The 27,876-nt window shown below is 42.0% G+C and overlaps 1 protein-coding gene across 1 annotated transcript; it reads left to right on the forward strand.

The window, feature by feature from the left end:
- cep43 (centrosomal protein 43) lies at window positions 1–27,729 on the forward strand. The gene is given in 20 exon segments (XM_080882228.1): window positions 1–162; window positions 2,225–2,278; window positions 2,821–2,875; window positions 12,700–12,788; window positions 14,177–14,314; window positions 15,763–15,819; window positions 15,912–15,982; window positions 16,084–16,145; window positions 16,250–16,311; window positions 16,433–16,495; window positions 17,222–17,269; window positions 18,112–18,275; window positions 19,427–19,501; window positions 20,724–20,792; window positions 21,539–21,565; window positions 21,567–21,646; window positions 21,898–21,963; window positions 25,859–25,892; window positions 27,310–27,397; window positions 27,472–27,729. Coding segments are annotated over 20 exon segments (1,467 nt in total). The 5' UTR covers window positions 1–78; the 3' UTR covers window positions 27,553–27,729.
- Window positions 27,730–27,876: the final 147 nt, after the last annotated feature.

Consider the following 27,876-nt stretch of genomic DNA (forward strand, 5'->3'; position numbering starts at 1 on the left):
GTTGCGTCAGGTTGTTTTGGCGTGTTGTCCTGGCAGCAGCAGTTAGCTACGTTAGCACCTTAAGCTTCAGACAGAAAAATGTCAGCAGCCGAGGACGACACGGAACTGCGGGACCTGCTGATCCAGAATCTTGAGAACAGCGGAGCTCTGAACAAGCTGAAGGTGAAAGGTCACGTTTAACGTGAGACGCCCTGACGGCGGGATAGGCTACAGCTACTCGCAGCTAACGACTGCTAACCGGCTGCTCAGAGACTGTTTCAGGTTTATTTTATTTAACCTGAGAGGAGAGATGAAGTTCTGACTGAGTGTAGAGGTTCAGCAGCTGTGTGAGCTCTGTTGCTGCTGTTGTCGATCAAGCAGGATCTAACCTTTGAAACCGGTTTAAACATCCGTGAGAGTAGATGAGACATTTTATTACTAATAACGTGTAACTGCGGCTCAGCATAGAACCTCAAAGCTCACAGCCAGGAAGAAGAAACCTCACAGAACAAATAGAAATAGCTTTCCTTTTTTATTTCCTTTCACGCCCTGTTTTTGTCATGTGACTCGACAGCGTCAGGTGCTGAGAAAGACTTACCTCCAAACCTGAAACCACTCTTATTGATATCTGATCAGTTTGTGACTGATATCTGATCAGTTTGTGACTGATATCTGTGTGTCCCACCTCTGGGAGAGGCTCCACCCCCCACGACCCTGAATACGATGACTGGAAGTAGGGCTGGGCCATATTATACCGTTCACGGTAATACCGGTATAATGTTAGGCAACGATAGGAAAATGAAATATCGCGATAGAATGGGAGTAAAACGCGCATGCGCAGTGCCTTTGTTTTCATACGCACATGGCCGATTGTTGAGTGAAACAGATGAACCAGAATTGGTTTGTAAAAATGGTGCAACTTCCGTGATGTGGAACTGGTTTGGTGTTTGTCCGTCAGATACACAACAAAGCACATTTTTTGCAGAACATGCAAGCGGCCGTTGTTATTGTCGTATTTGTCGGACTAAGATGCTCTTAAATCTGGGAGTAATCTGGGTCCTAAACTCCGTACGCTTCAGGTCAAACAACACTGCAGCATCACTTAGAGTTAAAAACTGTCTAAATTCTTTCATCTTTAATAAAACGATCAGCATTGCTGCTTTACCAGGTGTAACTATAAAGTTTAACTTCCAGGCATCCATGCTAGTTTCGCTAGTTACCTAAGCATGATATTGCATGTTCTGACTGAGAGATTTCTGAAAAAAATCAAACATACAGCTCTGCTATCACTTCCAACATAAATGAAGACAGGAAACTAAACAGCAGTGACGTTTGTAGGGTTACTGAAGTTGGGCTAGCTGGTATATAATGATGTGCTACGTGATCGCTAGCGACACAGCTATGTTAGCATAACATAAACAGTGAAGCTGGAGGACGAACACTAACACTTTTCCACTTATAAAAGTTAATGTGAAGGTTCTTCATGGTTAGAGACAAATGCAATCGCATGGCAGGATGCTGTAAACGGACCAAACTTCAGTCAGGAGAACAACTGAGATAATCCATCCACAATACGAGGTTAGTCATTAATATACTGCAACAACATGGGAATAGAGCAGCTGCCAGAGAATTCAACATTAATGAAACAATGGTACAGAAGTGGAGGAAGCAAGAAGAATGAGTTTAATAAAGTTTGATTTATCTGACTGCTTTGTTTCGCTTAATGTGCCTTATAATCCCGTGCACCTTATGGTCCGAAAAATGCGTACTGCACACTGCAGTTTAATGTTGCAAAGCACCTCTTTTTAACTTCAGTGGATATTATACATGGTTATGCTCAGGATATGTCAGCCCATTTCTACTGGAAATGCCTTTTGGTTAAACTTTCAGCAAGGAATTTGCATTTGCACTGTTACATTTTTATAAAGCTTTAATGTACATAAAAACCAGCTTCTTAAGTGAAAATAAATGGAAGGTTGTCTTTTTGCGCTAGTAATGTTGTGGAGTTGTATTTTGTCTCGCATCAATTATATCGTCGGTTATATCGTTATTGCAAATTTTCAAATATATATCGTGATAAATATTTTTGGCCATATCGCCCTGCTCTAACTGGAAGAAAACTGATGAATGGAAATGAAATAATATTTAGGAAACCCTTTTAGTTTGAAATATCTGTCATGAATGACATGTATGAATTTACTGATAGGTTTCAATAACTACCTGTATTGATGACATGTTCCTGCAGGCGGAGATGAGAGCGGCGGTGTTCCTGGCAATGGAGGAGCAGGACAAACTGGAGGTGAGTGATTCACACAGAAGTTCCAAGCACAGTGTTGATCAGTCAGTGCTGTCCGTCATAGTCCAAGATCAGGACAATGCCGGACAATACCTCCCACTCACTCTGTGACATGCTGGCCAGTCACAACGAGAGCATGAGATTATACGTAATGTAGCACTGAACAACTCCTCCATCTAATACACAGCACACACTAAAATATCTGCACATAACAAGGGCAATCTTAACCAAATATATTTAATTTGTGTAGCATACTGGAATATTTATAATAAGAGCTATTTTGCTATATTTTAACTTTAGTTTAGTCAGTTCCAGTTTTTAGTGTCTTGGAGCGACTATTACTACGTCATTAATAAAGTATTCAAATTCAGGAATACGTGAGACAGCAGGTTCATGGTGTGTTTAGATTAAAATCTAAGTTTGTAGTCTGGAAAAGTGAACAATGAGGTGGGAGGAGTCAGGAAGTTGGGAGGGGTCAATGATGGTCTTGATGTGTGACTGACAGCTTTGACCTGTTCTGAGCTCTCGCTGATGTTTCTCCTCAGAATAAAAGTCCGCTGGTCAACGAGAGCCTGAAAAAATGTCTCAACACCAAAGACGGTGAGTTCCTCAACTTCCTCTTCCTGCCTGCAGCCGGTTTCACTGAGCAGCAACATTTCACGAGCAGGTTAGCAGTGATGAAGGTCATACTGCTTCATGGCTGTTATTTTACAGTTTTACTAAAATTAGTCCAACAGAAAGACTCATCAGCGAGAGAGTTCATAAAGGTTTAAATAATTTCAAACATGCTCTAAAGAATCCCTCACTGATCCAGCAGCTTGCACTAAGAGTGAAACCGCCCGTGAGCACCATGGCGGAGCATCCGCAGGTCACCATGCGTTTCTTTCTTATCCTGATGTCATTGATCATCAGACTGCAGTATTTGTTACAATGGCAACAAGTAATAATAATAATATTAATAATACATTTTATTTGAGGGCGCCTTTCTAAAACCCAAGGTCACCTTACAAAGAGAAGAAGACATCAATAAAACAGTAGATTAAAATAGATTATAATAAATTAAAATACAAAAAACACAAAATACAACCACAGACAACAAATTTTTTTTTCTAAGCTTTATTTTCATTTTTAAATTGGAAACGAACAAAAAAACAAACATACACACAAAGCAAGAAAGAAAAAACAAAACAAAAAAAACAAACAAACAGAAAACTCTCAACTGACCACAGAAGCACTCCCAGGTGCACACTCTTGTATCTATGCCTTTCATGGATAACCTCAAACATCTGAAAACCAAACACAGAAAATACAGGCATAATAATAATAATAATAATAATAATAATGACAATATTGGTAATTACAGAAATTTAAAACAAACACACAAACAAACAAAGAACAAAGAATTCAAAAAAAATAAAATAAAAAATTGAGCAAAACAGAAAACACATCATGTGAACCCCTCCCACCATCCCCCCACCCCTTTACCCCTGTATGGCTCTCAACCTCATCACATTCGTGTATCCAGACAGCCCATATTTACACCTATCTATAGAAACTCTCATACACAGGAATCAACATCCCACAAGATAAAACTACAGCATTCAGGAAATCAAGTCAGAAGGGCCTAACCGGGGATCAACTCAAGGCAGACCCAGGGGGATTTGCGTCATCTCTATGATCTGTTAGGTCCAAAGACGGTAGTACTGACAGGAAGGGGCCCCAAATTTTTTCGAAGGTTCCATATTTCCCTTTTACACTATGCAATATCTTCTCAGGTGTGCAGTAGGACGCTAGCTCATTAATCTAGTGTCTCAGTGTTGGAGAGTTTTCAGATTTCCAATGTAGCAGAATACATTTTTTCACTGCAGCACTCGCAAGTAAAATAAAATATTTCTTGTGATAATTCACATTTATAGAACCTGTGTCACCTAAAATCCATAGTTTTGGGTCCAGTTCGATTTGGATCCCCATTACCCTTGAGATTATTTCAATGGCCCGTCTCCAGAACTCTTCTATCACTGGGCAATTCCACAGCATGTGGAGGAGATCACCATCTGTCACCTTACATCTCAAACATTTGGGGGAGTAATTAATATCAATTTTATGTAACCTATAAGGGGTATAATATATCCTATGAAATATATTAAATTGCATTTGCCTGTGATTTGTAGAAATTAACATGGTCTGTGCCTGTTCCAATAAATGGTGCCATTCTACCTCTTCATAGACATAGCCCAGGTCTGTCTCCCATTTTCTTTTTAAAGACGCTTTATTATAGTCAGGTAACTTTTCATTGATAATAGTGTATATAGAAGATGCTATTCCTTTTATTGACTTTCATGGTTTGGTGCAAAGATGCGTTTCAAGAGGAGTTTCTTTAGGAATCTCGGGGAATAATCCTTTGGATTTCTCTTTGACCCAATCTCTTATTTCTAGGAATTTGAAGATATTTTGTCCTGGGAGTTTGAATTTTTCCTTTAGTTGTTGAAAGTCAATAAATGTATCATTATTGTATAAGTCGGCAACAGTTCGAATATTTCTGTCTTTCCATCCCCGCAATATTGGGTCAGCAATATGATAAGAGAGATCAGGGTTGCCCCATAGGGGTGTCCTTCTAAGAAAAGAGATATTTATTTTCAGAAGTGAGTGGGATTCCTGCCAGGCACAGAAGGTGTTTAATATTATCAAATTGTTTGTGAGCTTGGATAGACATTTTTTTTGTACCTAAAAATGGAACATCTTTTAATGGTATGGGGTTCACCTCATGTTGTTCTATTGGAACCCATCGAACCTCACTCCTCTCTGCATGTAGCCAGATCCAAATTGATCGGTACTGGGAGGCAAGATAATAGTTCCTAAAGTTTGGTAAATTAAGTCCTCCCCTTGAATATGGGGCCTGTAGTGAGGAGAGTTTGACTCTTGGATTTTTCTTTTGCCATATGAAAGACGTTATGAGTTTGTTAAGCTCTTTGAAGAAACTTTTAGGAACATTTGTAGGGAGACATTGAAATAAGTAGATAAACTTAGGCAAAATGTTCATTTTAACAACATTAATTCTCCCTATAAGAGATAATGGAAAATCCATCCATCTCTGAATATTAAGTTTGTTTGCTCCAACAGTTTGATATGATTTAATTTGAATATTTGATCCTCGGATTTACCAATTTGTATACCCAAATACGTAAATCCATTATTACACCACTGTAATGGGTCAGTAAGAGCTCTAATACGGCTATCTTGTATATTTAATAACATAATCTCACTTTTGGTATAGTTTAACTTGTATCCTGAGGCTGCACTGTATTCTTTAAGACACTTCATTAAAGAGGGAATTGATTTAAGAGGGTCCATTATATACAGTAGGAGGTCATCTGCGTATAGAGAAAGTTTATGTTCACTTGTGCCGAATTTGATTCCAGATATGGAGGCATTAGTATGGATGGCAACTGCTAGTGGTTCGATCGCAATCGCAAAGAGCAAGGGGGAATTTGGACAACCTTGTCTGCAACCTCTAGTTAAAGAGAAAGTGCCAGAAAGCACATTATTTGTTATGATATTGGCTCTGGGGGCATTAAAAAGTGTCCTAACATAGCGGGTGAACTTTTCTCCGAAGCCCATGGCTTCCATTGCCTGAAATAGAAAGTTTGGCTCAATCCTGTCAAATGCTTTATTAGCGTCCATGGAGATTATTAGCAGTGGGTCTTGGTTTTTTTAAGCAGTATTCAGTATATGGAGCAAACGCCGCACATTATCTGCTTCATGTCTGTTTTTAATGAAGCCTGTTTAGTTGGCATTTATTATCTTAGGCATAATGTCCTCCAATCTAAGTGCAATTATTTTAGATAATATTTTATAATCTGCATTTAAAAGGCTGAGGGGTCTGTAAGAGTCACATCTCTGTTTGTCCTTGCCCGGTTTTGGCAATAATGTGATTGTTGCAATTTCCAATGATTCTGGTAATTTATTATTTTCTAAAGCTTCTTTAATCATATTTGTAAGTGGTGTCAATAATTTATTAGAAAAAGCCTTATAATAATCAACTGGAAATCCATCTGGTCCAGGGGTCTTATTATTTTGTAAACACTTGAGGGCTTGAAGAACCTCCATCTCAGATATATCTGCATCAAGCAGTTCTTTGTCCTCATTATGTAATTTAGGAAGAGTTATTCCATCTATAAATCTTTTTGCAGCAGTACTGTCGACCCCTTGCTCAGATTTATACAGATCTTCATAGAACCGTTTAAACTCTGCATTTATGAGTGCTGATTCATCAAGAAGTTTATCATCTTCCGTTAATATTGTCCGTATAAATTTATCAGATGTTTCTTTCTTAATTTGCCAGGCCAGTAGTTTACTTGTTTTGTTTCCAAATTCGTAGTAGTGATATCTAGTTCTGGCCATGGCTGCTTCTGCTCTGCTGGTGCATAAATTATCATATTGCAACCTTATTTTTGTTAATATATTGAGGTATTCTTCCTTTTTGGTAGCAATATATTCCTGTTCCAAGTTTTTAATGTCAATCTCCAATTTAGTTATCTTCTCTCTGACCTTTTTAACCTTATTGGCACCGTATGACATAACCATACCTCTCATATAGGCTTTGAGGGCTTCCCAAATATTGGCATGTGAAGAGGAGTTTGAATTGGCATCTAGGAATATTTCAATATTAGTGTTCATATATGAAATAAAATCAGAGTCTCCTAGCATATAATTTTTAAACCTCCACCTGTAGGTTACACTTTGCGACATATTGGTAGCCCAGGAAAGTTTAATGGGATTATGGTCTGAAAAAGTAGCTGCTAAGTAGGAGCAATCTATCACTGTTGCCATCATATTTTGTGGTACAAGAAACATATCAATTCTAGAGTGTGTATTATGTACTGGTGAAAAAAAGGAGAAGTCCCTCTGGCCTGGATGGAGGTTTCGCCACACATCAATTATGCCTATATCCTTCATACCTTGGCTGTTGCTGCCTTGGATAGTGAAGCTGACAAACATGAAGGTCACACTGCTTCATGGCTGTTATTTTACAGTTTTACTAAAATTAGTCCAACAGAAAGACTCATCAGCGAGAGAGTTCATAAAGGTTTAAATAATTTCAAACATGCTCTAAAGAATCCCTCACTGATCCAGCAGCTTGCACTAAGAGTGAAACCGCCTGTGAGCACCATGGCGGAGCATCCGCAGGTTCACCATGCGTTTCTTTCTTATCCTGATGTCATTGATCATCAGACTGCAGTATTTGTTACAATGGCAACAAGTAATAATAATATTAATAATACATTTTATTTCTAAAACCCAAGGTCACCTTACAAAGAGAAGAAGACATCAATAAAACAGTAGATTAAAATAGATTATAATAAATTAAAATACAAAAAACACAAAATACAACCACAAACAACAAATTAAAAAAAAAACCACGATTTGACAGCAAGTAAAATCTGTATTAAAGCGAGTAAGCCAGTTTAAACAAGTAGGTTTTGAGTTGTGACTTAAATAAGGGAAGGGAATCTATATTTTTTACGGCTGAAGGAAGTGAGTTCCAGAGCCGAGGAGCAGAGCGACTGAAAGCTCTGTGCCCCATAGTGATAAGGCGAGCAGAAGGAACAACAAGATGAGTGGCAGATGAAGATCTGAGTGAGCAGGTAAGAGTGGGGATATGAAGCAGATCACAGAGATAAGGAGGGTAAGATGAGGTTATGAATACACTTAAATGTGAGAACTAAGATTTTAAAGTTTATCCTGGCTTCTATGGGCAACCAGTGAAACTGTTGAAGAATTGGGGTAATATGGTCTCTTAAGGGAGTAAGAGTTATGACCCGAGCTGCAGAATTCTGAAGAAGTTGAAGTTTATGGAGGGACTTATTAGGGAGACCAAATAAGAGAGAGTTGCAATAATCGATCCAGGAAGTAATAAGACTATGGACAAGGATGGCAGCAGATATATCGAGGTTTTTTTTTTTTTAAAATATCGATATATTTTTATACGAGATATAAGATGTGACAGCATCGTTTATATCGATATGGTATATGTTGCGTTATAATTATACTTGTGGAGCCGCAAGTTTGCCTCTCTTTTGTCTCTACTCGGCCTCGCCTCTCCTTCACTGAACACAAGTCCCCCTCCCCCATCACTTCACCTGCAGGCAACAACAAGACGGACACAGCAAATCTCCGTTACCGCGGATCGCCCTGTGCGTGGGGCTGGACGCATCAACGTGTTAACGTGTTAACGAGCTAACCGCGCTAACAGCTTTCTCAAAAGTTGACAGTGCACGTTATGTATGAATTCTGGTTGTTCTTAATGACCGTGAACCGATTTTATGTGGTACACGGCGCTCAGCAATCTGTCAAAAAATGTTTTAGTACGACTTTGGTAAGCTACGAACTACGAAGCCGCATCGCTTGATGGATGATGTTGGAGCATTACGGCTACCGTAGTCTGGAGCCTCACGGAGCAGTAGCGGTTTTAGATACGGGCGACACGGGCGGTTGCCCGGGGCGGCATCGTGGTGGGGGGCGGCATCACGGGCATCGGCAAAAAAAAAAAAAAAAAAAAAAAATGCTCGTACTTATGCTGCCCCGACGTCATGCCAGCGCATATTGGGAATGGCATAGGCACCGATCGGTTTTCTATCGCCCATTTGCTGGGAGTAAGGTCGCCCTCGTCTGCGATGTGCGCCTGCGGCACAGGGAGTTGAGGGCGGGGCGGCGGGGGATTCTCTGACTGGCTGGAGCAGCATCTAATAACCAACTCGCAAAATAAAACAAAATAAAAACAAACCAACAAACACGAAAATACCAGACATTATAATACAGACTTATAATTTGCACCCATGTTTTTTCGAAATTCTATACACGAAAAGTGAGCGCGAGAGCCCTCGGTGCGCCTGCTCGCTGCTGAAGTCAAAGTAAACTTTATTGTCATCTCCTCTAAATACAGTCCAGTATACAGAGAGACGAGGCTCCAGTTACAGCAGTGCAAGTAAAAAAACAATAAATATAAGAATAGTAAGAAAATAAATATACACTTTAGGACCAGGGGTAAAGGGATCAATAACAATTTAAAATTTACAGTTTGATGATTTAAAGTCTCACACACAACCCATCGAAAGGGGAGGGGGCCCTGCTGCTTCCAAATAGAGCACATTTAATTTATAATGTTGTAAATCCAAGCCCATTATCTATTCACGATTTGAATCCTGGGTTGTGTGAAATCTCAGAAATGCACCCTAGACAAAGTGAATCTGTGAACTAAGGCAGCGGTCCCCAACCCCCGGGCCGAGTCGTTTGGTACCGGGCTGCGAGAGTTGAGGCTCGGGTGTGAAATGCATGGTTTTCAGGGTTTTTATCAGTTTTTGGCGTTATTTTGTTATCATTTTTATTGTTAACTTGGTTTTCCTGGGTCTTTTCACGTGTGTTATGAATAAATCTTCTTTTTTTTCGGTGCCGGTGCTAGTTTTATGTTGTTGTATTTATCCGCGACACCTTAAAGGCCGGTCCGTGAAAATATTGTCGGGCATAAACCGGTCCGTGGTGCAAAAAAGGTTGGGGAACGCTGAACTAAGGTGTAGGTGTGTTAGATTATGTTGTGGTGATCCTCGAGTTGAGGGATGGGTGTTCATACTGGAGTGCAAAATTAAAACCAATGGAAGATGGACAAGAAAAGTGGGGAGTGTTCGCCCAGAGCGCCAAACAGGCTAGGACCGCCACTGTTGCGGAGTAATACGTACTGTGCTTCAATGTAATGTTACCGTATTGTGTGCGTATTGGGACCTCAAATGGCTCCTGTTAAAAGACACGGTTACACAGAGGATTTCAAACTCCAGGCTTTCAGTCACGCTGTAGAACTTGGGAACAGAGCAGCTGTGAAATCTGTCTCTTTGTTATTATACTCAGCGTCTGTTAGTTTACATTTTGATTGCACAATTGTGAGATTTTTGTTATCACAAAAACAACATTGTTTTCTTTTATTTATGGAGCACTATTAATAAATGCTGATAATTTATTTTTGAGTAATTTTTTAATGTACATCTACGCTGTATGTTAATAAAAGTGCCTGTGTTACATCTGGGACACAGCTTTGACTACGGATGGGATGAAGCTGGTTAATGTTACGTAAGTGAAAAGTATGCAGACCGGGTTATGAAATGAGAGAGGACTGTCAAGTATGACACCCAAACTCTTTACCTGCGGGGAAGGAAGGATGGGGGAATTTTTAATGGAGAAACTGTTAGATTTGGTTAAGATAGAGGCTGTGCCAGTGAGTAAAACTGTTTTATTACTGCTAAGTTTGAGAAAATTGGAGGAGAACCATGATCTGATCTCCATAAGACAGTTCAAGAGGGAGGTAGGTGGAAGGGATGAATTAGGTTTGGAGGAAATGCAGAGCTGGGTGTCATCAGCATAACAATGAAAATTGATATTATATTTTCGGAATATTTGGCCAAGAGGGAGCATGTAGATAATGAAAAAGGGCCCTAATACTGAATCCTGGGGCACACCAGCAGAAACGGGAAAGAAACTTGAAGAGTGTGATTTAAGTTGGATAAACTGAGTGCGGTCTGAGAGCTATGAGGTGAACCAGGCAAGGGGGGTGTGACTAATGCCAATGGATGCTAATCTGCTCAGGAGGATACCATGAGAAATTGTGTCAAATGCCGCACTAAGATCGAGAAGGATGAGGATGGTTAAAAGACCAGAATCAGCTGCCATCAGAAGGTCATTAGTAATCCTTAACAAAGCCGTTTCTGTACTATGATTGGGGCGGAAACCAGACTGAAATTTCAAAATAAAGGGGAGGTTTGATATAGGGCGGAGATTATCAAAATTATTGGGATCTGCACCAGACTTTTTGAGAATTATAGTGACAGAAGCAGTTTTCAGGGATGGAGGAATGATTCCAGTGTTAAGGGAAGAGTGGATAATACTAGTTATAGGAGGAGCCAATGAAGGGAGACAAGCTTTAACTAACACAGTGGGAAGAGGGTCGAGCTGACAAGTGGTTGATTTTGATTTTTGAGTAAGATTTGGTACATCAGCTATGGAGGGAAGAGGAAAACAGAAAGTCTACTTCACAGCTAGAAGCTCCTACAGATTTAAGTTGTTGGTGGATATCAGCGATTTTATGAGTGAAAAAAGATATGAGAGTTGCAAAAATCAGCAGTCCGGAGGTTTTGTAATTTTACTAAACAATGAAACGAGAGACCTGGAGTTACCTTCACTAGAACTGATTAAACCATAGTTTAATAGAATACATAGAATAGTATGTAGATTTGGCTGAAGCAGTGCAGTCCTTATACAACAAGATATGATTGTTATACATTTCTTTGTGTATGGTAAGTCCGGTTTTCTTGAACAGACCAGTTGGCGTTCTTTGGAGCTGTGACAGCAAAGGTTAAGGCTGCAATGACCTCGGTCAGCAGGCGTTGCAGCTCCTATGTGCCCCACAGGGGGGCACTGTGGCTACAGCTGTCAGCTGGTCTTATCTCAGACCACTGCAGGGAGCAGACAGAGTTGACGAGCAGGAGTTCACCTGGATTTTAGGTGTTCATTGTGACGTTTACATGGTGTCAGTATTTTTATAAGGTGTGCTCCATTAACAGGAATCCACCAATCAGAGCTAACTCCAACTCACACCCTGAGATTCTGGGTCACTCCTGCATTATGTGACTTCCTGTTGGTATGTGATTTTCTGTCCTTTATATAGCAGCAGTCACATTGATGATGATGAAGATCAGAGCTTTGATCTCTTTGGCCCTTGAGGGTGTCACACAAACACACAGCAGCAGGACGCCACAGACATGCTCACACATACACATACATGCACACAGACATACGCTCGTTTAAACCACTGGGGTCAAACTGGAGGCCTGCAGCTGAGTCCTGGTTGGTCTGTGGCATGAGTAGTGACCACGTTCAGTGGTGTGAAAGCCGAGCAGAGAGTTGGAGGTCAGGACGTGTTCGTCTGACCAAAAATGGTTTTCTGGTTTCCTAGTGACATCACAGTGCTCATCACAGTGTTCCCTGCTTCAGAGGCATGTGAAGAGTTTGGACATCTCCAGCAGGATGTTTTTCACCTTTTGGGATTAAATTGTGTGAATAAGTGATGAGATGCTGATGCTTCGTGTGGCCTTCAGGAATTAAATGATGTTAAACAATGAGAAGAAAAAAGCTTCATTAAAATTAGTGTCAGGACAATGCGAGCAAAGTCACATCAATCAGATTTTAATGTTTGATCAGTCTTACAGATCATGAGTAGTGACACGCCAGGTAATCAATCAATACGTGAAGTGATTGATGAGTGATAAGGATTGGTAGATTGTCTCTGAACACAGCATCAGATGATCTCAGCTGCTGAGAGAGAAGTTTTCCCTGTGATGCATCTTGATTATGGTGATAGTGATGATATCATGCCCTTGCAGGTCGTCTGGTGGCGAGTCTGATCGTGGACTTCCTGCAGGTTTTTAACCTGGACTTCAGCCTCGCCGTCTTCGAGCCAGAGATCAACTCTGTGAGTACCAGAAGCTTCTCCTCCACCTCTTCCTCCTCGTCATTGCCGCTGACTCCTCATGCTGCTTTCAGGTGTCATGAAGCTGTGAAGAAAGTGCAGCTGTATTTGCTGTTTGAGTGTTTGAGCTATGAGAGCTGTGGTATCAGTAGAGGATCCATAATAATACATATTCCAGTGTATCGATAAATCAGAGGCGTGATGATGGCGGCTTGTGACTGGAAAGAAAATGTGAGCGATGATGTGTAAATAACAAAGGACCGAAGCAGCTCCTGAACGCCGTGTTCAACACTTGAAGCTCAGCGCCACACAGCGAGCGGTTTCCTCCTCCTGTAGCCGAGGACTCGCTGAGGCGCGCTCGCGACCACAAACTGACTCAATTTTCCTTCTCGTGGTTTGTGGGTTTGAAGCTTAGATCACTGGTTGGCTTCCCCTCGACTGTGTGACGGTTTCTGTTCTCTGTTTAGTTACAAACTCTGGAAAGCTCACAAACCCTCGAGGACGATGCGATTCTCCCACGTTAGAACAAACTGCTCGGCCCAAGCAGAGAAGCATCCAGCTGCACCTCCACCTCTGCATCCCCTCATACAACCTTACAGCAGAGGTGTTTCAAGGACCAGCACAGATGGAGCTAGACGTGCAGAGAGCCATCGGTAACAGTAATGACTGTCAGATCGGCTGATGATGATGATTTTACTGGTATGCTGAGATTAAACTCTGTTAGGCCTGACTTTACTCAGCAGGAGCTTCCTGCTGTCGTTTTCAGAACACTTGATCTCTGACCTCTGAGGACACTAAGATTTGAACTCCTCTGAGATTTTTAGTAGATACACTGATGGAGTCAATTTCAGGCTCCTGTGTCGCCTTGTTTTCAAGTTCTCACAGTTGCAAACTAACGTGTTCACGCTGCCCACCCTGCATGGTGACAACAGTAAGAACTTTGTTTCTGTTTTAGATGAAGGGTTCAATGAGAAGCTGCAGGGCAGGGGAGGCCTGCTGACAGGTGTGCAGACAGCGCCGGTGTCGTTGGGAGGCTCAGGGGTGATACATTCAGCCCACTCGCGAGTTCAGACTTCAACCTGTACGCTGTCAGCGAGTAAGGGTGCCGATGGCTCACTGATGAGGGTGAACGGACTGCAATAATGCAAACATTATTGCTGACAAATGCAACACGACCTTTAAGTGTCCGCTCCATGTCTGCTCAGCGTTTAAATAAAGTTTTGTCTGTGTGGGTTTTTTTTTTTTTTTTTTTTTTTAAACAAAGAAGCCAGTATCAGCCAATAAAGGATGTTTATGCTGTTGCTGAGCGTGAGGCCTGTGCCGGCTGGACGAGTTCTGGTTTAGTTTTATTGATAAAGCTTTATTTGCTTCCCGCTGCTGTGTTTGTCCAGGCGAGCTGTCTGGATGGGCGGGATCAGGTCTCCAGGGAGCTTGGCCTCTCCGACTTGGACCTGAACAGGAAGTCTCCGCTGCTGCTGGAGCTTGTCAGGAGGGGGCGCCACCGGGACAAAACGGCCTCCTTGGCTGAGGTGAGACAAACCTCCTGAGGATGATGATGTCAGTGAAGTGATGAAGAGTTATTGATGGAATGTGTGCGTGTGAGAGCAGGGAGACCAAGGAGGGAGCATTCCCAAGATGAGCGGACTTCTCCTTCACTGTGTGTGTGTGTGTGTTGGTGTGTGTCGGTGCGTGTGTCTGTGTGGGTTATTCTGGGTCATGATGTCAGTAGATGGAGGGTTTTGGTTTCCTGTTGATCTCAGGGTGTCCTAGTTTCTGCTCCGAACTCTGCAGCACACGCAACCAGCCCACAGTACTGGTATTACAGTACTGCTACTGACACTAGTACTGATAGTAACGTGCATGAAGTCTTCTGTTCAGCTCTGGACTCTGACACGGCAGCTTTGTATGATCCACATCAAGTTTGTTTAATTTTTGTGTAGTTTGAAGACATTTGGACTTTTATTCGTTTAAATGCTAAAAAAGTCTGTGGATGACAGAAGCTAACCAATCACATTGGTGGTTACATGCAAGTAGTAGTATTTATTTATTGTCATTGTCAAGAACAATGAAATTGCGTTTGGGGCTTCCATACAACCCAAAAAAAGAAGAAAATAATAAATACCCCTTAAAACCCAAGTGTACATATTTAACCCAGTGTGACTCCAATGCAATAAGACAATCCTTAGCAATAATGTTCGTAGAAATTCAGACAAAGACCTGAGAAACATGACAAAATACAACAATGCACCCATTCAAGTAAACAATGAGGTGATCAGTAAGGATTATTTGACGCAGCAGGTGGGCAGGGCTTCACCCCTGACAGTCAGGTGGAGCTAACATGAAGAACAATACAGAAGATCAGAGCGACTATGAGAACTGAAATGGACCAAAATGTAAAATTAGGCTGCACACGTTTGATCCCTCTGAAAGAAACTGCTTAGCTGACACAAACATGAGAATCTGACTTAAAATGATTCATTTAACTCACTTCCAACTGAACACTGACACCACAGATGGATGAGTCAGGAGGAGCGTGGAGAGGAGGGGGGGGCTCCGTGCTATTTCTGGAGCTCGATTGGTCAGTTCGTCAACCCGTCCTGCTGTTAGGGGCATTTATGGGTTAGTGTGGGCGTGGTCTCTGAACATTTTTCCATCCGTGGCATCACTCAGAGGCCAATTTGAGTGTGAGATTAAATAATCCAGAGTTATCCCTTAACCCCCCAAGGTTTCTGTTCAATGTGTGTCTGTGTGTATATATAAGGCGTGTGTTTTGTGTGTGTGTGTTTGCTTGCACCGGTTTGGTTTAATCTGTGGTTTGTTTTCTGTGAGCTGCAATCTAATCTCAGCCAATATCTTGCTTCAGCTCTTTGATCACTGAGCGTGCTCAGAGAGGTTTAGCGTGAGGTCACAGGTTCACACGTGTCACATCTGATCCTTATCAGCAAATAAACTACTTCCTTCCTTCCCCTCGTTGTAGGAGCTGACTCAGAAACAGATCACAAATGCCAATAAGAAGTTTGACTTTTACGACAAGGTGAGCCCCACACTGTACCTGTGTGTGATGTCATCAGCTATTATCCAACCACAGGCTGCAAGTATTGATCTTTTGTCTTTGACCCCCGGCAGGACCACAGCGGCTCAGTGCTGAGAGAAAATCTGAAAAACATCTTTACTGATTTGTTCCCCGCTGTGAACAAGTAGGTTTTACTTCCTGTTTCAGACAGTGAAGAGGGACACGGAAAGAGTCTGAGGATGATGACGATGATGATGAAGGTTAATCTGTTTGTGTGATCTACAGGAACTTGTTGGAGAGGTTCGTCACTGATGAGCTCAGAGCCTCAGACAAAGACTTCTCTACAAGTAAGAAAACGATTTTAAACCAATCACACTGATGAGAAACTCTGATGGCGCTCTGACTGATCTGTGTCTGGTTGATCTGGTTGATTTGATCAATACGTTTACAGCTATAGACTTCCAGCAGTTCCTCGGGATGTACCGGCGACTCTTCTCTCAGTGCAGGAGTGTGGTGAGACTCAATTTTCGGTTTCTGATCACATTTTATGAGTTAATGTGAAACATTTAGAGTATAAATCTGAGAAAATGCTCTTCAGAAACTCTGAGTCTCACAAGGTCTCATCTTTGTTCAGGTGCTTCAGGACTCTGATATGGGTGTGACTCATAGCCAGTTACCTGAGCAGAAAGTCAGTAAGGTACGTTTGCTCTGTCATCTGACCGGTCAAAGGTCATTCCGCTTTACTTCATCTCCCTGTATTTAAAGCTGGTGACATCACAGCGATTCTGGGTTTGTATTTTTGTTTTTTTCCCAAACGCGACCGCCTTGAGGTGACAGTTGCTGTAATTTGGTGCTAGCTAAATAAAATAAAATTGAGTTGGATAAGGAAAGAATATTTAAAAGAATATTTAAAACACATACAGAAACAAACCTAAAAGTAAACAGTTCACTAAAGGTCAGGTTGCAGCAGACTTTAGCACATGTGTACACGATAGAAGGAAAACTGTGGGATAAATAGTTCACAAAATAGAATTAGAACAGTTTAATTTGTGTTCTAACACAGTTACAGCTGCTGACACCAAGATGAAGATGCTGATGTTAGCCTGTTAGTTCTGCTGGTAGCTGCATTGAGTTAATGCTAGCACTGATTTCAGCTTGTTAACTGCCATGTAGTGAAGATGATGGCCTGTTAGCTCTGCTGATAACCATTTAGCTGTAATGTTAAGAGCTGATATTAGCACTGATGTTAGCCTTTTAGCTGATAGCTGTGTAGTGCTGATATTAGCCTGATAGCTCTGCTGATAACCATTTAGCTGTAATACTATCCTGATAGCCATGTAGAGCTGATATAACCTGTTAGCTGATAGCCGTGTAGCACTGATGTTAGCCTGTTAGCTGATAGCTGCTATCCTGTCCTGCACAGATCCCCAGGTATAAAGGCCTCAGAGGACAAAGTCAGACAGCAGCCCAGGTAACACAATGAGGAGCAGATGAGAGACTCACTTTGTGCTATTGCTAACCATCACCATAAACAGCAGCACTTCTGACTAACGCTCCTCTCTGGCCTCCTCTGTCACAGCTCAGAAACAGGAAGCTATTCATGTTATGACTTATGTTCATCTCATAAGACATCAGCTATAATGATCACAGCTCTTCTGGTTAGGAAATAAAATGAAAGGCTCTAACTTTAAATCTTTTAATATTCAAACATCCCCAACTTTCCAGAGTACTTTTGCATCAGTCGTAGTTCAGAATAATCAGTTATCCGATTATGGGAAAATACGTTTTACCTCCTTCCCCTCACTGCTGTATTTCTCTTGATTGGCGGACTTCAGGAAGCCTGCTGAGGGGCAGTACACTAAGCCTGTGAGCGACAGCATCTGAATTCACCAGACACTATCACTGCCACCATAAACCTAGTTTATTCTGTGTTTATGTGATAAAATGGCTTCTTCCTGTTCGCATCTTTAAGAATAAAAGCTGCAAAAGAGTACACATCTTTAGTTTTACTGATTAAATAGATTTGTTTATTTCTGAATGAAGACGTGAACATTTTTCTAACTTGTGTTGCTGCCTCTTTAAAAGCTTGTATTGTGAAACATACAGGAAGTTCCCGGCTGCTGAACATCAGCTTTTGTTTGAGACCTGCAGCTGATTATGATCAAATCTAACTTTTCTGCTCTGAAACACTGTGACCTCGTTACTACAGCTTTAATCGGCCTCCACATCTTCCTCTTTACCGCGTCTTCATCACCTGCTCACCTCCAGTCTGGGGTGCACGGTGTGATCTGAACTTGTCATGTCGCTGCTTAGGACTCAGAACGTTCTCTGAGTAAAGGAGATTTCCAGCAGAAGGAGGAGATCTCTGCCGACAAGAGGGAGCGCCTGGACCTGGACCTGGAGGAGGAGGAAGACCTCGATGAAGGAGATTCTTTCTTTGACGACCCCTTGCCCAAACCGCAGAAGACCTATGGCTGGTGAGCTTGGCTGACCTTTGACCTCTGAGTCAGTGTGAATTTGTGGGTCAAACGTATTTCCTTTCAGCTTCAAACCACAGTAGTTATCCTTCCCCCTCACATTTACCCTCCCCTCCAAAATAAAAGGAAAATTTCCAGAAAATATTTGCTGAATCCAAAAAAGGAAAATAATTTTAAGATTTTCTTTCCTACAAATTGTTTCAATAAAATAAATGTTGCAAACAATCTGAACATTTTGATACATGCAAACATGTTGTAATAGAAAACTGAATTTTCTGCATTTAAAAGAAATTGTTCCAGCTTTCTCTCTTTCAGCTCACACCTGAATTTTATGGGGTTATATTTGTGCCACTATTTTGAGCGCACATAAAAACATTTTGAGCGCATGTAAAACAAATTTGCATGTACAAGTGTTGCATTTTGAGGAGAAATTTATTTTGAGCAAAGAAAAGCTAAATTTGAGCGAACAAAATTCATTGCTGCGTGCAAAAAATGTATTTCAGGGTTTGCTGTATACACATACAATAACAGCCCCTCTTGCTCAGTTTTTGCATTTGCTCTTGCTCAGATCTCTGCGGACCCGCTCGCAAAAGTGCTGATCTAACGTTTTCGGAGATGCCTGTTACCCACCAGCTGACCGCACAGCTGGTGGGTAACATCTCCGAAAACATTTTTGCAAATATGTGATGTCTTTATAAATTGAGCAGATATTTGACGTTTACGCAGCAACATTCTAGCCTGAAAATATCTTAAAATTTTATTTTGTGATCAAACCCTGCCACTCTGCGTTCCTCTGCAACTGCCTCGTTTGAGTTTTTGACGAAATGCATTCTAGGATATTTGCTTGGGTTTGGCTACAGTAACTAGTGAACTGATTGGAGACCAAAACAGCCAATCAGAATTTTTGCATCCAAGTCTGTGATTGGTTGGTTTTGTGGCACAAATATAACACTGTACAGAAAGAGTTGAACGCGCAGGGGCAGAGATGTGGAGAGCGCAAGGTCCGCAGAGATAGTGGCAAATAGTTGCACAAAAATAACACCATAGAACTTTACCTGTCTGTGCTGTTCACACCTGTGCTGTGTCTGAACGTGCTCCCTGTCCTTCCTCTCCTCCTTCTCCTCCTTCTCCTCCTACTCCTCCTGCGGTAGTGCCGTCCCCGTGTTGGAAGAGAGTCTCTCTGGCTCCAACGTGTCCTCCATGAGACGAGGCAAAAGTCTGAGCGAGTGAGTGTGCACGTCCCGTCATGCCCAATCAGAGGAGCTGTACGTTCTTTATTTAAAGAACTTTATTGAAACAGATGCGCAGAGACCAACACAGACACACTTCACTACAGACTGCGTAAAGAATCGCTGTTGTTGTTGTTGTTGTTATTATTATTATTATTATTATTATTATTATTATTATTTATAATTTATTTGTATTTGTTCTTAATGAGCAGATTTTCACTGAAGTGTCTCTGTGCCCTGGGCTGTTTCACTGACCAGCTGATGAATGCAAACATTCAGATTTATCCAGGATGATGATGATTGGCTGGAGAGTTTCCTCCATGGTGGGAGCGATCCTGTGTTTCTAACAGCTTGTCAGGAGGCGTTCAGAGCTGTGAGCTGGGGTTTGAATGTGGAGCAGGATCACGGTGTTGGTGTTCCCTAGATGGACTGGGTGTGGATTGAGCCCTCTGTGGCTGTGACTGAGCCCTCTATGGGTGTGACAGAGCTGTCTTTGTGTGTGTGAGACTGAGTTTTGTGGGTGTGGCCAAGCTCTATGTGGGTGACCTCCTGTAGAGCGTGACTCAGGTCTCAGCTCAGCGTTTGTGATGAAAGTGGAGCAGCCGGAGTCTGGGCAGCACCTGAAACCATGTCAGTCTGATCAAACAGTTTTTAGATCAGTGATCGATCAGCAATGAGCAGATGTTATTGATCTCCCTGCTCCCTGTCTACGTGACGGGCTCTGCACGCTGCTGCCCATTAATAGCAGGGGGCGTCACACCCACAGATGGACACAGAGATACAGGAATAACACTCGTGTAAGCACCACCTGACGGAGCGACCACAGAAACACTTGCCAAAGATCTCCCTGCTCTTACCTGTGCCCGCCCTGCTGTGCCTCGTGTCACGTGTTGGGGAAGGTAAACTCGGAGCTGCTCGCCTGTCCGCCTCATTACGCGTGAGTTAAATCAGCATCCCTGTTGACGCCAGTCCCGTGGACTAAGCTGTACTCAGCTCAGATTACAGTTTGATGGTGGCGATGTAAAACTTTATTGACGTTTGTGGAGAAAGTGGGTCACGGGGGAGCTCCAAGCTTCTCTTCCTCCTCTGCTCATGACTCTGAGGGCGTTTAACAGTTTTCATGGCTGATTACGTCCTCCTCAATAGAAGCTCAGACTTTGATGTTCACTGACTCCTTTCTTTCCTTCTTTTCTCCTCTTCCTCTTTCTCCTGGCTTTAGCCTGTCTGTGCTGGCTGCTGACTCAGAGGGCGAGCGAGACGAGCCTCTCTCTGATCCCTCTGAGCTCAGGTGAGCTGCAGGTGCACCTCTCTTCATGTGATTGGCCACTGATGAATCCTTCCAGGTGAAGCAGGTCAGCATCAAACCTCTAGGCTTTCCTCTCTGCTCTGACATTTTGGTTCCTCTCGTGAGCACGAAAGTGTTTTGATAAACCGTTTTTATATTCCTGGAACTGTCTGATGTCAGAGAAAGGGGATCTCCTTACATAGTCAAATGATTTATAGGCTTCATTAATAGGTCAGATTTGAGTTTCAGGGATGACTTTAGAAATCATAAAGACAGGATAAACTGATTAAACACCATGTTTTCTGTATTTATTTTTGCCTTGAAGCTGTTGCTGGCTTCTCTTTGTCATAAATCAAGTGCACCCCTTTCGGTTTTCAGTCAGACTCTTGCTGACTTAACAGGAGTGTTTGATCTGTGCAGAAAATGTAAAATCTACGAAAAGTTTCTGAGTGTTCATATTACGACCCCTAAGGTTTATCTCCTGACCTGGTGAAGGGCCATGCCCCACAGCATGGGAACCAGCAGTCTGAACTGTGCAGCTGTAGGCGGAGCTGATAGACCAGCCGCTTTACAACCCTCCTCTTCTCTCGCTGTTTCTGGTCCATGTTCAATCTGCTGTTTGATGCTGTCTGCTCTGGTTAGGTGGAAGAGAGGATGTCTAATCTGGGGTGGAGTGGGAGGTGTCTGATTAATTTGACTTGCTGGACTGTCTGTCAGGGTCTTCAGTCTTTGCGGTCTCCTCTTCACAGGAAGGGGGAGGTGTCCGGATCCAGGGGAGTCAAGGAGGGTCGCTGGAGGGTCAAGGAGGAGAGGAAAAGGACAAAGCAGCATGTCGGAGCCAAACCTCAGCAGGAACGGTCAGTTGATTTCTCTCGGAGCGAGTTGGGTTGAGTGTGTTTCTGTGAGGTCACCTGATCTTTAACAAACTGATTGTGATCCTGGACATGGCCGTTCTCTGGACTCCAACTGTATGGTTGTGTGTTTGGATGTTCGTGTGGTTGGATGGTTGTGTGGTTCTGGTGATGTGGACCTTCCTGTTTGATCTGGAGCAGTCTCAGTCACGCTGTTGGTGCTGACAGATAAAATGGAACTCGTGATTTCTCTGCAGGAGCATCTCAGGACAAAGACAGAGGCTTCAAGGCTCCAAGTGACAGAAGTGGATCTCTGCACTTAGGTAGGATTCAGGGCTGACACGCAGCAGGTTCAGATCACATAACACAGAGTACATGAAACATATCTAATATTGTCCCAATCTTTATGTTTTGTATGTAGTCTGTTAACTACAAATATCTCTAATGGTCCCCTGGGGATAAAGCATATTTAGCCCTTAGTTGGGCAAAACTTTAAGAGTATTCTTTTCAAACAGCTGATTGACTGTAATCAGTTCTTTCTCCGCCCACCTCTCAAAACTCCGATCTGACAATGATGGAAGGAACTCAACATTTCCATTTATGGGAACAGCTCGAGACATGGTCAAATTCCCTTTTAGCATTTTTAACACTTGGTTCCAAATCTTTACAGTATGCTTGACCCATGGATTAGTTATTAAAAAATTTTTTCCGTGATTGATGGTTGAGAAATGGGAGACTCCGAAGGGAGATACCTGGTAATGAATACTCTTCCATAGATACCAACTGCATTTCTGAATCATGAATAATCCAGGCAGCCATTGATTTTAATTGAGCTCCCCGGTACATTGTGAAGTTAGGCAATTTGAGGCCCCCTTTTTCTTTTCCATTAACATTTTGAGTCTGACCCTTGTTCGTTTATTCTGCAAGATAAATTTAGATGTGATGCTTTCTGATAATTTGAATGCAGACTGTGGGATCAAAATGGGTTGGTTCTGTAATAGGAATAATAGGCGTGGAAGCGCCTTGAGGCGACTGTAAGCACCTTGAAGTGACTATTGTTGTGATTTAGCGCTGTATAAATAAAATTGAATTGAATTGAAGAATATTCATCCTTATACATGGTAAATGGTAAATGGCCTGTATTTATATAGCGCTTTTCTAGTCCCTAAGGACCCCAAAGCGCTTTACATATCCAGTCATCCACCCATTCACACACACATTCACACACTGGTGATGGCAAGCTACATTGTAGCCACAGCTGCCCTGGGGCGCACTGACAGAGGCGAGGCTGCCGGACACTGGCGCCACCGGGCCCTCTGACCACCACCAGTAGGCAACGGGTGAAGTGTCTTGCCCAAGGACACAACGACCGAGACTGTCCAAGCCGGGGCTCGAACCGGCAACCTTCCGATTACAAGGCGATACAATTATACATTCAATCCTCCCCATAAGATTGAGTGGGGTAGGTTCCATCTGTCCAAGTCCCCCTTAATCTCCTTGAATGACCGAATCATAATTGTGTGTAAGTAACTGATTGGTTTTAGGAGTAATAATTACCCCCAAGTATCTGAAACCATGTTTAGAGTGTCTAAAAGATATGATGATCTAGCTGTGTGGCCCAGTTCCGACAATTATTAACACCTCAGATTCTTTGTATTTGTTTTATAAACTGACACTGTACCATAATCTTAAAGGGCTGGGACAGAGGTGTCCGGATTCCCTAAAAATAGCAAAATATCATCTGTGAAAAGTGACAGCTTATGTTGTGTATTGGTTTCATCTCTAATTCCTTGTATGAGATGGTTGGATCTGATCAGTTCAGCTAAAGGTTCAATACTGAGAGCAAATAAGGACGGCGATAACAATTCACCCTTCTAGTGCCACGGCCTAGAGAGAAGTCAGAACAGTGGCCATTAACCCTTACCCGAGACTTGGGATTTTTATATAAAGTTTGGACCCATGAAATAAAAGTCTCATTAAAGAGACTTGATTGAATTGACAGAGTTTAGGACCCAAATTACTCCCAGATTTACAAGCACCTTAGTCCGACAAATACAGCAATAACGATGGCCCGCTTGCATGTTCTACAAAAAAATGTGCTTTGTTGTGTATCTGACGGACAAACACCAAACCAGTTAAGTTGCATCATTTTTACAAACTAATTCTGGTTCATCCGTTTCACTCAACAATCTGCTTTCCCCATTCTCATTCTCTGTCACTGCCGTGCTTTTTCAGCACTGCGCATGCGCGTTTTACCCACATTCTGCCGCGATATATCATTTTCTTATCGTTGCCTAGCATTGTACCGGTATTACCGTGAGCGCTATAATATAGCCCAGCCCTACTTCAGACCATGACTGTGGGTGATCACCTTTAAATAACGCATAGTTATAAACTTTGCATAACAATGGTGTTAGCTCTTTTTCAAAAAAATTGTAATACTCCCCAGGCAGGCCATCCACTTCGGGAAACTTGTTGTTTTTCAGTTTTCCAATACTATTTTTTATATCTTCAATGGTGATTAGATTTGGTATTAGTCCAGCCTCTTCCTGAGACAGTTTACTAAGATTGACTGGGTTAAGAAATTGTTCAATCTTTTCAATTTTATTTGGGGCATTTTCTTCTTTATATAATTAAAAATGCTTTTGCAACTTCCTTAGATTGGCACACAATTTTTCTGGAGTTTGGACATTTGATTTTATGACCAACCCTACTTGATTGCTCCTTACGCAGCCGAAATGCCAGCAGTCGGCTTGCCCGAATACCATGTTGGTAGTACTTCTGATTAGCAAAACGTCGTTGTCCCTCTGCCTTAAATGTTAGTAAATCATCCAACTTTTGCCTCTGCTCTTTCAATGAGTTCAAAGTCCCAGTTTCTTTAGTTAGCTGATGTTCTGCTAATTGTTCTGCTAATCTCTCATTTTTCAGTCTTGATGAGACTGCTATAATATTACCTCTCAAATAACTTTTTGCAATCTCCCGCAAGATTAAAGGGGGCACCTCATTATTATCACTGAACTGAATATATTCAGTCAGACTCTTTTGAAGTTCTTGTCGAGTTGTTTCATTATTCAATATAGATATGTTGGCTCTCCAATATTTAAAATGATTGTTTGGATTGATTCTTAATTTCAGACAAACCGGGGCGTGATCAGAGATAGTGATTGCCTCTATGCCACACTGACTAGCCCTATAAAGGTCCTAGGCATTAAAAACATATCTATCCTTGAATGGCTGCGATGTACATGTGAATAAAAAGTGAAATATTTTTCTTGGGGTTGCAACTGACGCCACACATCCACTAGGCCCAGTTCCTTAATCATTGTATTTAAACTATGAGATTTTTTGGATTTGGGGCCATTGTGTAACGGGAGTCTGTCGACAGCTGCTTTCAGAATACAAATGAAATCACCTCCCACCAAGATCATTCCTTCAGATTTTTCTGCTATTAATGATGCAGTATTCTTGAAAAAAATTGGACAGTCCTCATTTGGTGCATATAAATTTAGTTAAGTAATTTTAGACCCCCCCCCCCTACAGAGCCAGTCACCATCAAATAGCGCTCCTCTCTATCCGCAAATATTTTTTCATGGTGGAAATATGTTGACTGGTTAACAAGAATTGTAACTCCTCTTTTTTCCCATCCTGATAAGTAGATCTATGTTATTGTTCAACCCACTCTCTCCTCAACTTCCTGTGTTCCTTTTCAGAGAGATGAGTCTCCTGGAGCATTGCTATGGCGCACTTAAGGTTTTTTAGTTGGTTCAACACCTTTTTTCTTTTAATTGGACTATTCAAGCCCTTCATTTTATACGAGACACAGATTAGATCCTTCATATCTTAGGCTCAGATCCTGTACAGACAAAACTAAATGATTATACTTAATGAAATAGTGGTCCACAATTGGTCTCAGGCCAAGATAAACAAAAACATTCAGAAGTAAACAAAGAACATTAAAAAAAACGATTTATTGATAAAGTTCAGATGAGCCTGAGCTCCCACACCTTTAGCTGGTACTGACAAACTTCCTGTTTACACAAGTGTCCACTGCAGGAACAGGAAGTGAGCAGCAGCAGCACATACAGCTAGCTGTATGTTCTTCTTGCTCAATGACAGAAACATAAATAAAATGCAAACAAACAAACAGGTCCTCAACCACCCTGACTCTGAACTGGATGAAGTCAGACGATTAACGAGGTTTTCACTTTTTTCCCTCAGATGACGAGGTCGAGTACGACGACGACTTCAACAGGTACGTACCAGTGTGTGAGTTTCTCTCTCACACACACACACACACTTGTTTTTATTCACGTCCTTTTTATTCACGAGGATTCAGAGGGTCTGATGTTCCTGTGATATCTGTGAGTCGAGCACTCACACTTCGAAGGTGCTGCTGGATCTGCTCCACGCATCGCTATCATCATCATCATCATCATTATTATTAGTATTATTATTATTGTTATTATTACATCAGAGCATGTTTTCTATGGCACCGTGTTTGTACTTTATTACTTTAGTACTTTATTTGAACTTTCACTGAGAAATCCAGCCTGCTCCAGATGTCTGATGAAAGTCCAATCCCGAACACAGCTAACGGCAGTCATAGCACCATCTAGTGGCAAAATGAAGTTATGTTTCGTAAAAGCGTGTTAGACCAGAGTTTAGACATTGACAGGAAAAGTATTTTGTGGTTTTTCTTGCGTCGTAATCACTGATGTGGATGATGGATTAAATCAGTGTTTACCATCACAGCTGTGATTTTAACGCTTCACCGTTTTTGCTGCTCTCAGAATTCAGGGATTTTTAAATGTTTCTGCACAAAGTAAGCTCGCATCCAAACAGGTTTTAACTGACTCTTATTCAAGTTTTGAACTTCTGTGGTTTGAAGTGGGGCATCCTCGACCGACACTTGTCACAGCAGTCTACAGACCTCCAAAATACCATAAAGATTTTATCCAAGACTTTTCAAATTTTTTTGAATTGTTCCCGAGCTATGACCAAATCGCTTCACTGGCTCCATGTACGTTTTAGAATCAATTTAAAAAAACCTTATTGGTGACTTATGAAGCACTGAATGGACAGGCCCCAGGGTATCTGTCAGACCTACTGCAGTCTTATACGCCCCCTAGAGCTCTTAGATCGGGTGATCTTTTGCTCTTGGGCACACCAAGGTCGAGACTAGTTCTTAGAGGTGATTGTACATTTGCAGTTGTGGCATCTAAATTGTGGAATGATTTGCCTCTCTACATTAGACTGGTTCCTACCCTCAACCTTTTTAAATCCTATCTTAAAACGCATTTCTACTCACTGGCTTTTAATTCTGCATGAGAGTTATTTACTTATTTATTTGTTATTAGCTATTTGGTATTGATGTTAATTGATATTGCTATTTTATTGTGTAATTTGTATGTTTGTACAGCACTTTGGTCAACACCACTGTTGTAATTAAAAGTGCTATATAAATAAATAAATAGAAATAGAAAGTAGTTGAAACCTTCCAGACCTTTACAGCAGCTGTTCAGATTCAGCTCGAAGGAACAGAGGACAGATGTGTTGCTGATCGCAGTGCCACAGAGCCACTGTCATGTTTTGCGTTAAAGTGATATCTGTCCTGCAGTCAGGCTGGGCAGATGGAGGATCGTCTTACTTTTCTTCTTCTATTTGTTTAGTCACCGCTCTGAGTTCTCCAAGAGCGAGCTGAGCATCGGCGAGGAGATCGAGGAGGTTTCCATTGAGGGCCCCGACCACAGCGACAAGGTGAGACCATGCCCCTGCAGCTCCACCTGTAGCTCCACTTGCAGCCTCAGGCTCATTTCTGTCTCTGTCCACAGGTGGATGAATCCACTCAGGACGTCAGCATCTCTCAGCTCAGTCAGAGTCATGGAGCCGACTACATGGAGGACGTCGGCTGAGCCTCCCATCATGCACCTCTTCTTTGTATCCTGATATTTAAGCTTGTACAGTCTCAGTGAAGAATAAAGCTCTGTGTTCATAAATCAAGACATCCTGTGTGTGTGTGTGTGTGTGTGTGTGTGTGTGTGTGTGTGTGTGTGTGTGTGTGTGTGTGTGTGTGTGTGTGTGTGTGTGTGTGTGAATAAAACAGAGATAAGTAAAAAGCAGAAACAGAGACTGTTTCTCATTACTCAGTGAAAATGTAGCAGGGTGAGAGGTTGTCGGTGCTCGGGGCTGATTTTATTGTTCAGAGGCATCGCAGACTTTAAAACTCTGGTTTACTC

This window comes from Rhamphochromis sp. 'chilingali' (assembly GCF_963969265.1).
Source record: "Rhamphochromis sp. 'chilingali' genome assembly, chromosome: 5".
Lineage (NCBI taxonomy): Eukaryota > Metazoa > Chordata > Actinopteri > Cichliformes > Cichlidae > Rhamphochromis > Rhamphochromis sp. 'chilingali'.